Source organism: Equus quagga, chromosome 6 (assembly GCF_021613505.1).
Source record: "Equus quagga isolate Etosha38 chromosome 6, UCLA_HA_Equagga_1.0, whole genome shotgun sequence".
NCBI lineage: Eukaryota > Metazoa > Chordata > Mammalia > Perissodactyla > Equidae > Equus > Equus quagga.
In genome coordinates, this window is record NC_060272.1 from 135,810,579 (window position 1) to 135,825,254 (window position 14,676).

At 50.4% G+C, this 14,676-nt stretch overlaps 1 protein-coding gene and 1 long non-coding RNA gene across 3 annotated transcripts in view; one reads left to right on the forward strand and one right to left on the reverse strand.

Annotated features, from left to right (window-relative positions):
• Window positions 1-3,208: 3,208 nt before the first annotated feature.
• Window positions 3,209-7,805, reverse strand: LOC124240627 (uncharacterized). 2 transcript variants are annotated; one of them, XR_006888962.1, is made up of 4 exons: window positions 7,350-7,805; window positions 6,880-7,162; window positions 5,964-6,168; window positions 3,209-3,908 (listed from the first exon to the last, which is right to left on the reverse strand). It is a non-coding gene; the product is annotated as an uncharacterized LOC124240627 (long non-coding RNA). The 2 variants fall into 2 exon arrangements; XR_006888961.1 differs by lacking the exon at window positions 3,209-3,908 and adding an exon at window positions 5,178-5,306.
• A 197-nt stretch (window positions 7,806-8,002) lies between these two features.
• LOC124241025 (inositol-pentakisphosphate 2-kinase) overlaps window positions 8,003-14,676 on the forward strand; it is a 48,552-nt gene continuing 41,878 nt past the window's right edge. The window contains exon 1 of the mRNA XM_046664482.1: window positions 8,003-8,222. Within this exon, the coding sequence (XP_046520438.1) occupies window positions 8,142-8,222 (81 nt within the window). The 5' untranslated portion in view covers window positions 8,003-8,141. The remainder of the gene's footprint in view (window positions 8,223-14,676) is intronic.

Consider the following 14,676-nt stretch of genomic DNA (forward strand, 5'->3'; position numbering starts at 1 on the left):
TAAGCTAGACTTCATTACAGTTAAAAAGTTCTGCTCTGGAAAAAATATTGTCAAGAGAATGAGAAGACAGCCACAAACTAGAAGAAAATTTTTGCAAAAAACATCTGATAAAAAACATCCAAAATATACAAAGAACTCTTAAAACCAACAATAAGAAAACAGATGACCCAATTAAAAAAACAAGCCAAAGATCTGAAAAAACTCCTCACAAGAAAAGGTATACAGATGGTAAATAAGCATATGAAAAGATGCTCAACATCATATGTCAGTGGGAAATTGCATATTAAAACGAGATACCACTACACACCTATTAGAATAGAAAAAATAAAATGGACATGGACAACACCAAATGCTGGCCATGATGTAGAGCAACAAGAATTGTGGGTAGTGGGAATGCAAAATAGTACAGCTACTCTGGAAGACAATTTGGCGGTAAACATACTCTTCCCATATGATCCAGCATTTGTGCTCCGTGTTATCTACCCAAATGAGTTGAAAACCTGTGTCTACACAAAAACCTGCAGCTTTATTCAGAATTCCAAAACTGGGAAGTAACCAAGATGTACTTCATTAGATGAATGGATAAACTGTGGTACATCCAGGTAATTGAATATTATTTAGTGCTAAAAATAAATGAGCTATTAAGCCATGAAGTACTTATAGGAAACTTAAATACATGTCACTGAGTGAAAGAAGCCAATGTGCAAAGGCTACAAACTGTGTGATTCCAACTCGATGGCATTCTGAAAAAGCAAAACTATGGAGACAGGAAAAAGATCAGTGGTTGCCAAGGGTTAGGAGGAAGGGAGTGCTGAACAGGTGCAGCACAGAGGATTTTTAGAATAGTGAAACAATTCTTTACGATACTGTAATGATGGATACGTGTCATCATACACTTGTGAAAACCCTTAGAAGGTACGACACGAAGAGTGAAGCCTAATGTAAACCACAGACTTTACATAATAATGATGCGTCAGCGTACGCTCGTCAGCTGTAACAAATGCACCGCTCTGGTGCAGTGTATTGATAGTGGGGAAGGCCTTGCATATGTAGGAGTAGGGAATATATGGAAACTCTCTGTACTTTCTGCTCACTTTTGTTGTGAACTTAAAACTGCTCTGGAAAATAGTATCTTTTTAAAAGAAATCTTCCAACAAAGAAAAGCTGAGGGCCAGATGGCTTCACTGATGAATTCTACCAAAGATTAAAAAGAATTAACACCAATCCTCTCAAACTTTTCCAAGAAATGGGAGCAGGAACACTTCCTAGCTAGTTGATCCTAGGAGGCCAGTATAGTGCTGATACAAAAGGCTGACAAAGCCATAACAAGAAAGGAAAGCTAAATGCCAGTATCCCTTATGAATATAAATGCAAAGTTCACAACAAGCGACTAGCACACCAAATCCAGCAGCATATTAGAGTGATTATATACCATGACAAAGGGGCATTCATTCCAGAAATGCAAGAGTGATTCAAGATAGAAAAATAAATCAGTGTGATAAGCCATATTAGTAGAATGAAAGAAAAAAAGCCTGATGACCTTTTCAGTAGATGCAGAAAGCATTTGACAAAATCCAACACTTTTATGATAAAAAAAATTCAACAAATTAGAAATAGAGGGAAATTTTCTCAATCTGATAAAGATCATCTGTGAAAAACCCACAGCGAACATCATACTTAATAGTGAAAGATTGAGAGCTTTCCCCTTAACGTCAAGAACAAGCCAATGGTGTCCACTCTCACTACTTCTATTGAGCATTGTTCTGGAATTTCTAGCCAGGACATTTAGGCAAGAAAATAAATAAACTGTAGAGCTGAAGAGTACAATAACTGAAATGAGAAATTCACTAGAGGGATTCAAGGGAAATTTGAGTAGGCAGAAGAAAGAATTTGGCAAACTTGAAAACAGGACAATTGAAATGATTGAGTCTGAGGAACAGAAAGAAAACAGATTGAAGAAAAGTTAACAGAGCCTAAGGGAGCTGTGGGCACTGTCAAGTGGGCCCGCCTCACACTGTGGGAGTGCTAGAAGGAAGAGAGAGAGAGGAAGGGATACAGAGAATATCTGAAGAAATAGTGCCCCCAGACTCCCCAAATTTAATGAAAAACATGACTATAAACTCCAGGTATGATGAACTTAGATACTATACTGACACAGGTTGCAGTCACCCAGTTGAAAGACAAAGACACAGAGAATATTTTGAAAGCAGCGAGACAGAAGTGAATCACATGAGGAATTGTCAATGAGATTATGAGAAAATTTCTCTCATATGAGCAGAACCTTTGGAGCCTGAGAGCAGTGAGCTGATCTATTCAAAATGTTAAAAGAAAGAAAACCTGTCAGCCAAGAATTCTGTATCAGATGAGACCGTCCTTCACAAGTGAGGGAGAAGTTATGGCATTCTCAGATGAACAAAAGCTGAGGGAGTTTTGCCCACTAGACCTGCCCTGCCAGAAACACTAAAGGGAGTCCTGCAAGTTGACACAAAAGGACACTGGACAGTAACTCAAAGCCAATATGGAGAAACAAAGATATCAATAAAGCTAAGTACATGGGCAATTATAAAAGCTACTGTTACTCTAACTTGGTTTGTAACTGTACTTTTTGTTTTGTACATGATTTAAGAGACTAAAACATTAAAGAATTGTTAGTTTATGGTTTTGGACACCCAACGTATAAGATGTTTTTTATGACATCAACTGAAAGGTGGGGGGGGGGGGGTGACATCAGCAATATGGCAGAAAAGGAATTTCTGCTATCATCCAACCTACAGAACACTAATTTTGATAATCACCTGCAGATGACAGTACCTTTGTGGGAGTCTGGGAATCCAATGGAGAAGTTCCAGCACACTGTTGGAGCAAAACATCTGAGAATGACACGTTGAAGAGAGTACGAGGAAGAATTTCATTTCACCTGCAACACCCCTCCCTCAAGGGGCACAGCTCAGTGCCAAGAAACCCTTGACCCACGGTTTCTCCTACAGAGGAAAGTGAGAGCATATGAGTTGGCACCCGGCTTCCCCAGCTGTGTGGGTCATTGCCCAAAAGACTCACTTTTTTATTACCTGGAATACTGAGGGAATATACACAGCTGAGGGGTTGGAAGAGGCTAGGAGCACAGCGACCAAGGAAGCGATCAGGAAGGATGCCCATGACCCATTGGGGACATCACAGCTATGGACGCCCCAGCTGGCCTGTGGGCATCCTCCTCCCTCCCAGTATGTAACTGTTGCAGTTTCTCATGTATCCTCTGAGGTTTCCTGTGCTCACAGAAACATCACACACATTTTGTGTGTGTGTGTTTTGGGTAGTTTTATACCAGTGGTATCATGATGTACGCAGTATCTCACAATTTACTTTTTAACTTAACAATGTGTCTTGGAGGTCATTCTTTGCAGTAGCTGCATAGTATGCCTTTGATGGATAATTTAGATGTTTCCAACTTGCTTTCTTGTTTTTGTTGTCTGTTGTGTGCATTGCAGTTTTGTGACTTTTGTTTTGCAGAGATTTTTTTTTCTTTTTGTGGTAAAACACGTAAAAGTTATCATTTCTGCCATTTTTAAGCTCAGTGGCATTAAAAAGTACATTCACACTGTTCTGCAGCCATCACCACCCTCCATCTCCAGAACTTTTCATCTTCCCAAACTGAAACTCTCCCCATTAAACATCCACTTCCTCTTACTCCTCTCCCCAGCCCCTCGTACCACCATTCTCCTTTCTATGAATTTGACTACTCTGGCTTCCTTGAGACTTTAACATAGACAAAATTATTGCTCTTCTCCTTGATGGCTTGTACTCTGCTGTGTTGTCTGAGCCACAGATGATGACGATGCCCTGGATGCTCTCCAGCAGGGCTGGGCTCCTCAGTTGTGCTGCGGCACTGCCACTCTTTCGCCTGCATTTTCCTGCAGTGTCAAAGCCAGACAAGGGAGATGGGCAGAGGTGGGTGGGGAGCAGATGCGCAGGGCAGTTGTCCCCGTGAGGTGACTTCTGGTGTAGGGAACAGCAAGCCCAGCACTGCCATATCCCTGCGTGGAAGGGGCCTTCTGACTCACCATCGGGGTAGAGCACTAGAGTTGGTGGGATCACCTCAGGCCAGCAGGATCTTGCCCATGGCAAGTTCAGGTGGCCTGGATATCCTGGACTCCACCCTCTGGAACAGCTGCCCAGTTCCACATAGCCGAGGCCACTGCATGCAGGGCTTTTTTTTTCCCCCTTACTTCAAAGGTAACTCACGTCTTTTATGCAAAATGCAGATATTACAGAAGCATGTATTCAATGCACCACCTGTGGTCCCATCCCCAAAGAAAACCTCAGTGCACAATAAGGCACATACTTCTTTTTCTTTCCTATTCAAACACACATTTACCCCTGTGTTAAACAACATATTGCGGCCACCTTCCCATAGGCGTACACAGCGACAGGTCTACCTCATTCACACGTGAGTATTGGCAATGTATTCATTTAAGTTTTATTACAGAGGTGTCACATGAATACATTTTCTGAATCATTCCTTCCCTCATTTCTCCCACTCTCCTCTTCCCGGATGGAATGATTTCCATGCCCTTTACTTTGCATTTACACACACACATTTATTTCACTTAACTGTAGACCTTGAACATCTTTCATGTCAGTATAGGTCTAACTCACATTTTCCTACTGGCTGTCTAATTTTTGAGCATCCCATAATTCAGTGGTTCTGAGACTCCCCTGGGGAGCTTGTTAGAACACGGGTTGCTGAGCCCCTCTCCAGCTCTCATGTGGGTGGGCTGGTGCAGCCTGAGGCCGTCCTGAGGTGCCCACATGGGAACCAAGTCCTGTCCGTCATGCTGTGTTTGCACATGCACACTGTCCACATCTCTCAGCCCTCGGGGAGGGTTTTGTAGGGTGATTGGTAGAAATAAAAGCAATGGGTCAAAGGGGACGAGCAGCAGCTACCATGCTTTCAGTGAGGGGGCAGAGCTGCCCTGTAATGCTGCAGACCTCCCCCTGCAGTCTACGTCCTGTCTGTCCCTTCCCCACCACCCACGGCAAACACTGTGTGAGCCTGCTTTTATTTTGCCAGTTTGACATATATAGTATGGAGTTCCCGTGTGCCCTTCCCCAGCTTCTCCCCATGTTAACATACCTAACTATGGTACATTTCCCAGAATGAAGAAATTAACATTGGTCCATTAACTAAACTTCAGGTTTTATTTGGATTTTACCAGTTTTCCCACCAACGTCCTTTTCTGTCCCAGGATCCTACGTGGCATTTAGGTCTCATCTCCTTAGGCTCCTCTGGCCTGTCCGTCTCCCATGACCTGACAGTTGTGAAGAATCCTGGTCAGGTATTCTGTAGAACGTCCCTCAGTTTGGGTTTGTCTGATGTTCTAATTAGACAGTGGTTATTGGGTTTTGGGGAGAAATACTACAGAGGTGAAGCGCCCTTCTTGTCATGTCATGTCGTGTCAGGTGACACATGATATCACGTGTTTCCTTCAAAAGTAAAAACTGTTTAGTAAGGAAAGTTCCAGCCATCATAAAAAGAGCGAGAACAGAGTTAGTCGTCATCACTGGGCTCCACCTACCTGTTTCGCCACCCTGCTTTTGGACGGTTTTTCAACGTGGCTGGAAGATGAGTTTTCCATCTCATCTTCCCTTTCTCTTCCCTTCCTCCCTCCTTTCTTCTTTTTTAAGCACAGGTGACAGTGATTAACCATAGTGGGAATCTAGCTGGGACCTCGATGGGGAGCATAAAGCGAATGGTCAAACTGTCCGTATGCAGGACTCCCTACTAACGGAGTCCTTTGCTTCACTGCCAGTCACTACCTGAGGTCACTGGTCCATACCAGGGCACTTAGTTTGGACCTTTAGGTTGTAAGTGAAAGGAACTCAACTCAAATTGTTCAAGCAAAACATGGAATTCACTGGCTCAGAAACATAAAAGCAACTGAGGAGGACTCAATCCTCCGGCTCACCTGGTGCCCCTTCCTTGCTGTGTGGCAGCGGCTTCCCCTGTGGCCGCCATCCGAGGTACCTGGATCACCGCTGGCAGCACGTGTGACCTCCCGGCTTCTGGGTCACCCAGGTGAGGGTGCTTCTCCCCACAGTCATTCAATGCGAGCCAAAGTGGTGAACTCCATCGGGTGGGCCGGGAGCAGCTCCCTGCACCTCCTGAGCCAACTGCGGGGTTGATGTAATTCCTGAGAATATAATTCTTGACCGCCCAGGCCCAGGCCACAGCCCAGCTTTGAGACTGAGAATTGAGTTAATTCAAGTCAGACTACATGGGCTGAAGAAAGGAAAAGGTACTTCCCTAACAAACTGGGCTGGTGTTATAAAGGGAAGCGGTGTGGATCCCGGGCACGAAACACTGATAGCCTAGTCCCGTCCCTCGGCTGACGCCTTGTTCATGTCTTTCTTTTGCAGACTTTCCTCCTCTTTTTCCACCCCCTATGGATGAGCCCACCCTCCTCGGTATCCGTCACTGTCACCCCACCATCATTCTTTAAAGCACCTGTCCCTCTGCCTCTAGCCAGTGCTGTACCAAACTGGGGGTGAGATAGGCGTGGTCCAGCCTCGGTACCTCAGTGGGGAATTAAAAAAACAATCATGAAACCAAAATGTAACCTTTTTATCATCCCCATATGCAGTAATTCTAAACAGTGTCAGGGATAAAATGCTTCTTGGAAGAAAACAAAAAACCAAGATATAGAACATTTCTGGCAGCACAGAGATTTCCTTAAGGAAATGATTTAATAACGTGATACCAGTTCTTTGTTCACAGATGCTGAAACTCAATCTCAGACATGTTTAGGGCCCCCTGGCCTTGTGGGGTGTGGAAAGGCCATGTCACCCTCCTGGAGTGTTCCCTCCCCCTTGGGGATTACTTACTTCCGAGGTGGGCTGTTTCTGCCCCTATTTCTCAACCATCCCTGGTGAGGGTCCTGAGCAACCTCTTCCCTGGGCCAGTCCTTTGGGGCACGGCGTGGGGAGGCGCCTGGCTCCCTTTCACTGCTTTTCCCAAGGCCTGCCAGGCGCCCAGCAGTGCGCCACGCTGTTCTCAGTGGGGTACGCAGGTCCGCCCTCGCTGAGCCGCCTGTCTGAGGCTGGACTTGTCTTCACTTACTTCAACCAAAGCAATATATTGAACAGACAGGCAGATGCGAGGATCCAGCTGTCTTCCATGAAGCCAGACATTAAAGAGATGTGCAAAAAGGTAAAACAATTACCACTCTTCTCTGTATTTTTGGGAAATAGACCTATTTTTAAAAAGTGTAATCTTATTATTTTCACATGAAAAAGCATTTTTTTAACCTTCAGTTTTAATTTACAGTCCGGTCAACAACGATAGCTCGGCCCACCTCACGCAGCTTGTTGAGCCCCCGTCCTTTCCGAGCAGAGAGCGGTCTGGAGACTCGTGTGGGCCGCTGAGCCGCTTCGACGCTCCTGGCAGCTCCGGGAGGCGGCGGCACGGCCCCGCTCCAGGAAGCCGCGCCTCCGCCTCGCGGCTCGGGCAGGGCGCGCGCCTGAGCTCCGTTTCCGCTCCCGGCGTGTGGACGGCAGCGGCCCGCCTCCCGGGACTCGCGGTGACTCCGGCGGGGAGGGACCAGTCGCGACAGTCACCACCCAGGGCCTCCGCCCTACGGAGGAAGGCCGAGGCGCGGCAGCCGAGCCCGCGCCGGGGTCCCAATACGGAGCGCTCCCAACCCCCACCCTCCGGGCCGCCAGCACCGCCCCTCCCCAGCTCCCCGCCCGCCGGGTTCCCTGATCCCCGCCGGCCCGTCCGGGCGCCGGGTAGCCGCCGGCTCCTCCCGCTTGTCTCATTTCCGGCGCCCCCGCCGGAAACCTCTCTTCCGGTTCTCAAGTCCGCGCTCCGGAAGTTAGTCATGGTGCCAGCACCTAAGATGGCCGCCGGCTCATCCGCCGCAGTGGTCAATGGAGGCGGAGTGGGCACGAACCCGGAAGTTGCCCGGCTCTGCCATGGCAGTCCGGGGGCGTGGCTTCCGGCGGCCCGCGCCTACGAGTCCGGGCGGCTGGGTCGAGCGGGGGCGGCGGGTGACAGGCGCTCCTGCCCCGGCGGCAGAGGCTGGTACCCGGGCGGACGGGCGGCCCCCAGCTCGCGGCCTCGCGAGGCGCCGAGGCCGCACCGGGGGATGGACGAGGAGAAGATAGACGAGAATGAATGGGGGTATCACGGCGAAGGCAACAAGAGCCTGGTGGTGGCCCACGCGCAGGTGAGCGGCGGGCGGTCGGCGCGGTCTAGGACCTTCCCCTCTCCATGGGTGGGCTCTGCGTCCCCTCGGCTTCCGCCTCTCCAGGTGGCCTCTATGTCCCCCCAGCTCCTCTCCCCCCGGGTGGCCTCCGCGTCCCCCCAGCTTCCCCCATTCCGGCCTCCTGCCGGGTCGGTGCCACGCGCGCCTCACGCGGTGCCGCCTCCGGCTGCCCAGCCGCGGTGGGGCGGAGGCTGCGCCGTGGGGCCGCCGAGGGTAGCCGGAGCTGGGATGGAGGACCGGACAGCTCTGGAGGAAGACTTGAAGGGCCCGGGATGCTGTTGCCTCCCAGCACCGAGAGTTCAGCCTCAGATGCACGGAATTGCTTTACTCCTGCTGCTGCTGCTAATAATGGAGTATTGCCCACAGGTTCTTTTCCAGAACCGTTTAGAATTTAAAGGGTTGCCCTTTCTCAATTCAGTGGGGGTGAGAGTTTCAGAAAGTGCGATACGACTCCCAAGGAGGTGAAACCAGGGAGAGAAGCTTGTGGATTTGAGTGAAGGCGCAGATTTCTGACATCTTGCTGTCTGATAGAACTAGGCAGGAATGTGCTGGGCTAGAGAAGAAGCGATAGGTGTAACGAAGGGGTCAGGAGCATGGGAGCTGGAGTCACACAGCTGGGCGGATTCTCAGTTCTACCACCACCTGGCCCAGGCTCTGTTTCTGCATTTGGAAAATGGAACTAGTAACAGAATCCCCTTTGTGGAATTGCAAGAAAGATGTAGTGAGCAGGAGCTGGGCAAGTTATGCCTAGCCGGTGAGAAGTGTCGTCCCTTTTGGACTCAGAGGTTAGGAACCCTGCCTGACCCAGTCCAACAGCTCCTACAGGGAGGGCGGGTGCGGGCACTGGGTGGTGCCCTGCTCTGTGGTTCCTGTCCTGGGTGTGCTGGGTTACCTGTAGGGTGAGCTGCAATCACCCAGGTGGCCCCTGTGTTCCGCCTTTGCGTTTTGTTACCCATTAGCACTGTCAGTTGGGATACTGAAGGACTGAAACTGTAAGCTTTGCTCAAGGTCTTTAGATGAGTCCATAATGGACAAGGCTTAATCTGAAGCCATGCTTTTCGGTACAGTCTGCTGGGCCCTGTTGTGTTTCAGGGTTGGGCGAAGCTCCGGGTACTGCAGCATGTGTTCCTTTTCTTGTTGGGTTATTGTGGTGACCCCCTGAATCCTTTCACAAAGCAAATACTCGTTCTCCGGTTCCTTGGTAAGATTGGATGGCGTATCTTCACTTTAGGTAAAGCTAAGGCTTCTTTTGGTGGGGGCTAATGTACTGAGTTTCAAAAACGTCAGATGAAGGAGTGAGTTCCAGACTTGGAGTGAAAGGACACTGGGTTGGAAGATCAGAGGCCTTAGGCCCGCAGATGCCTTCTCCACTGTCCCTGGCAAGCGTGTATCCACCCTCCAGGGCAGCCCAGCTCCTCCCTTGTTGCACAGCTCCCGTTGTTAGGGTCGTGTTTCTTTCTCCTTTTCATTTTCCATTTTAAACTCAGTCATCAGGCTACCCTGGACCGGTGCTCTTCATTTTTTATTTTAAATCTAAATTTGCCCTACTATATCCTGCTTGGCTGTTGTTAGTTCATCATTTGAACTTGAAGATTTCCGTCTCAAGTAGTCTTGTAAGACAGCGTTCCCACCAAGTGAAGGTGCCGAGGACTGTGCCCCTTGGGTGTGGAGAGGCCTCTGTGCTTTGCCTGGGCCTTGAGGACCGGGGAGGAGGAGAGAACCCTGGAAGGCAGCTTTTCAGGGCCCTGCTCTGCCCAAGGAGAGAGTGTGTGTGCAAGAGTGGGACAGAGAGGAGGTGGACGAGTGAGACCCACCTCATTCTTCCAACGTAGAGGGCGGCCTTCACCAGGTTTCTTCCAGGTCCAGAGGTGCTTGCTTTTTAGGAGTGGGCATTATCTACTTTCAGAATTGAAAGGTCCTTAGAAAGTGATGAGTCTCTTCTCCTTGCTCTCAGCAGCAGAGCACTAGATATTTTCAGGCAGCCAGCCCCAAGACCCAGCATCTACACTGAAGGAACGTGGGATGAGAGACAGATGGACAGCCTTCTGGGCTGGTGGGTTGGGAGGCCTGGAGGAATGTAGTGCAGGCTGCAGGAAGTGAGAGAGGACAGTGGGAGACCCTAGCTGCAGGCCAGTTCCCAACAGGTCTCTGTCCGCTTCCCTGCAGCCACTGCACGAGAGGTGGCCCGGGCAGCCTCTGTCTGTCGCCCTCAGCCCAGTGCGCAGCACCCTTGGGTCCAGCTGTGCTGTTTAACCTTTTCCCAGGCACTGGCTCTTGGCCCAGCACTGACTCTTGGAGGTGCTCCAAGGCTGTGGCCTGCCCGGCATGTCCCCCAGGGGATGCCCGGAGTCCCAGCACTGACCTGTGGCGGGTCTTGGGCAAGGGCATTTCCCTTGTGGGCACATGTTTTCCTTTCCTTACTGCATCCGAGGGCGCTGTCACTGGTCCTAGGGCCATGTCACACTTTTGCGCACGCTGAGCTGTGGTCAGCGAGCCCGTGGCTGTCCTCATGCCCTGCTGCCGAGCTGATTTCTCTTCTGTGGTGTCCTTGCTTTTACATCTGCACCTATGCTTCACCTTCGTCTTGTTGGCTTTGGCTTGGTGTCCTAGCCTGTGAAGGGCACTGTAAGTCGGGTTTGTCATTCGATCTCTTCAGTGTCTCCAGTGTGGGGAGTTGCTGGGCAGGCCAGGCAGAGCCCCTCTCCCCCTTGGGCCCGAGCTGCCCTCGCCTCTGCGATCCAGGGCACGCAGGAGCCCGCTCCCCGAATCCCACTAGGTTGTTGTGATGTTTCCTTTTTCTTGACAGAGGTGACAGGGAAGACCTGCCACCAGAGAGCATGCGTCAGAACCACGGGGGCTCCTTTCTGATCTTTCAGGTTTCAGAGCCTCTTCCCATGGGGTCTGATGCCCTGGGCTGGCTGTCTGGGTCCTGAAGGTGAGGGCTCAAGCAGTCTGGGGCTGTCTGACTGTTTCTCTTCTCATCTTGTGTTTTAGAATTTCTGGTTTGTAGATCATCCTTCTTAATGGACTTGTTGGAAGGAAGTAAGAGTTCTGTTCTGTTTCTTTGGAATGTGGCTCATCCCCAAGTCCTGGGCCACCCCCCTCTTTAATTTTCACCTGAATCTAGTTGAAAGAGTCGTAACTTTTTGTTGCCTGCAGTGCTTTTTTTAAAACAAGTAACTTGTTCTGTATTTGAGATTTTTAATGGTATTTGTACAGCTGACGTGGCTTCTTTCTTGGTGAGATCTCACGGGAGAGCTCTGGATGTGGCCGTCCTTGTCGATTCCCGGGATCACCAGCAGTTGACTGGGAAGGATTTGTTGTTCCCACACCGCGTCCCTTCTGGTAGTTTCCAGCTCTGGCTTTGGCGAACCCTGTGCTGGACCTTCCTACCACGTGGGGTCTGCTCGCCCGGGGCTTCCAGGGGGGTGTGGGTGCTTCCCCGCCCCTGCGACCCCTTCCTCTTCCTTGGTCAGCACTGTCAGGATGCGGCAGCCTGTTCATCAGGAAGGTGAGGAAGGTTCTGTGTAGGTGCTGGAGGACAGGATGGCAGCGCCAGGTCCCTGCCTGGCCGTGTCTGTTCCCACACCTGCTCTGCTTTCACTTCTCTAACACACCCACACTGTGCGTCTGTGCAGTTGTGGTTCGACTTTACAAACATCCTGCGGATTTTCTTTCCCATTAGAGACCACCCCAGCGCCTCTTCTGCTACAGCTCCTGAGGACCCTGTCCCCAAACGTCACCTGGGCTTCCACCTCCACTCTCCTGCTCCCACCTCCTGGCTCGAATCTGCTTCAGTCCTCCAGCAGCCATGGGTCCAGTTGGGACCACCAAAGGGACGTGTCCGGCCTGGACTGGGCACCCCTGCCCCCATCCATGGCTGCAGCCTCGTCTGGCCTCCCACGGAGTCCTGCGCTTGCCTCTATCAGATGTCTCCCCTCCCCTCTGTCTGTCCTGTCTGAGGCTGTCAGCCTGGCACGTGTCCCACCTGTTGTCCCCCTCATCCCACCCCGGGCCCTGGGGTACGCTTCTGGTTGTGTTGGTAGAGGCGAGTGACTTGGTCAGGTGTTCTGTCACAGGGGTTCTGATGGACACCCTGGGCTGTGGCTGGGTGGGGCATCTAAGGCAGCCTTGCTGAGGAGCGAGGTCGAGCTGTTTCGGGACATCTGGGGCAGCACTCTGAGGGGCGATTTCTTCTGTTGTTTGTCTGTTCCCCATGCCTTGAAAGTTCCCTGATCTCTGCTTCCTTGGGATCTTCTTGGGGCCCTGTCCTGGGTTACCTCCTTATCTGTACAGAAGACCCAACCTGGGACCGTCCTCTGGCAGTGAGGCTGTGGCCTCAGATGACCCGTTCAGTGGTGCCTGCGGGTCACCGGGCGGCTGTCCCTGTCCATCCGCTTCTCCCCGCCCCCATCTTGGCTGAGAGGCCCCAGAGCCTTAGTGCTACCACAGGTCCCTCCCTCAGGCTTCACGTGAGCAGGTGTCCCTTTTAATAGGTTGTTTTTTGTGGTCTTTTATTTTTATTTAATACCAATTATTGCTTTTTCTCTCTGCCCCAGAAAACATAGAATATTGGAAGGTGGACAGTAAAAAGCACCCAATATTTCTCCACTAGGAAAATAGTTTTTGTTCCCACTTTGGTGCTCTGCCTTCTGTCATGGGCCTTACTGGCACTTAGGAACCCCGCGTGTCTGTTTCCGCCATCTGCTTTTCTGCTTAGCCCCACGGCATCGACACGCAGGCCGTGCTTCACACACGTGTCCAGGCCGTGGAGCTGGGGTCCGCGCCGTCAGCCTTTGGTCCGCTTGTGCTTTGGAGCAGTTAGCGCCCAGCTTGCCTGACACCTTGGTGTTTTGATGACTCGGGTGGTTTCTCAGAGTGGATCACACGACGTACCAGTCTCCCTGCCACAGCCTGGTACCCTCGAGTACTGAGTGCCTCTGCTCCTTTCACAAGTGACAAGTTGCTCCCTTCACTTTGTGCGTTTTGAGGTTGTTTAATGTGCATGTGTTTTGTATGTGCCGCTCCCCTGCTCATTGGCTTCTTCAGCTTGTTGAAATCATCGATTCCCATCTAGTGTCCGAGGGGTGGCCCTGGCCTGGTGCCCTGTCCCGCTCTGGTGCAGAGCTGCCCCACCTGCCCTGTGCAGAAACCTTCTTAAGCCCGTCTTCTTAATCTCACCCCTGCCCCTTCACTCTCTTAGTGTTTTTTCCCAGAATAGGAAGAACGTACATTTTGACACCTGGTTTCAGATATTTGGTTCAAAAGGAAAGGAGTTATTTCCTTCACAGCTGGTGCAGACCTGGTGAGCTGGCAGCGCCCTGGCGCTCACCGGTCAGGCTTCGGTGCCTCTGGGCGGGGCAGGAGGTGCCAGAGGGGCTGCGGGCTAGGAGACAGATCCGGTCTCCACGGCTCTCAGGCATGGTTTGGTTTAGAAAGCTGCCCTTGCTGAGCCTCGAAGTCGCCTGCCCCTCTCACCCCACCCAGGTGCTAGGGCTCCTGATAGCACCCACATGCCTCCCTCGGCCCATGCCCTCTCTGGACTCAGCTGGGCTTCCCCACCTCCTGGACCGCCCCCTGCCTGGAGCGCCCATCTCCGTGGGAGTGGTTTCTGAAGTCCTCCAGATGGACTTTATCTCCCCCTTACTGAAACTCCGTAGCACCTCCAGGTTATTTCCTTGGAGAATGACCATCGCAAAAGCTGTACTTGTTTGAAAAGTTATTTTTTCACATTCTTGTAGTGTATGTTATATGAACGTTATAAAAAATTAGAAAACCCAAATAAGCAGAACTTAAAAAAAATTTAGTTATCCCAGATGTTGCTCCCTGGAGACTGTCATCTGTGCTGAAATCCTTTCAGATGTTTCATACAAACTGAGCATGCCCAGACTGTATGTAAAGATTTCTGTTTTACAAACTTTAAAAAATAAAGTGTAACAAACCTACGGGAAAGTGCTGAGACATGAGTGTGTATATCGCTTGATTATCACAAAGTACATGGACCCATAATCCCCCCCTCCTAGAGCCATTCTCAGGGACTGTCTCACCTGCCTGAGGGGGGACCCCCGGATCGAAGTCTCACCCGTCCTTGAGCTTTACGTGCATAGAACTAGCCCTGTGCGTCACCTTCCCATACAGAGATGTTTCTGCGTCTACACGCACACACGTGTGTGTCTATTTATGAGAATGGGTTCATTCCACGGGCCCTATTCTTGAACCTTTTTCATTTATCAGTAGACACAGTTAACCCCTGTGTCTGTACATGCAGATCTTCCTTATTTTTTTTTACAAATGACAGCACACTATTCCGTAGTCTGGAACGTGTCCCACTGTATTTAACCATCCCATCATTGTTGGACATTTAGGTCATTTTCATTTTATTTGGAATTGTAAACACTAATTTTATATGGAGGAG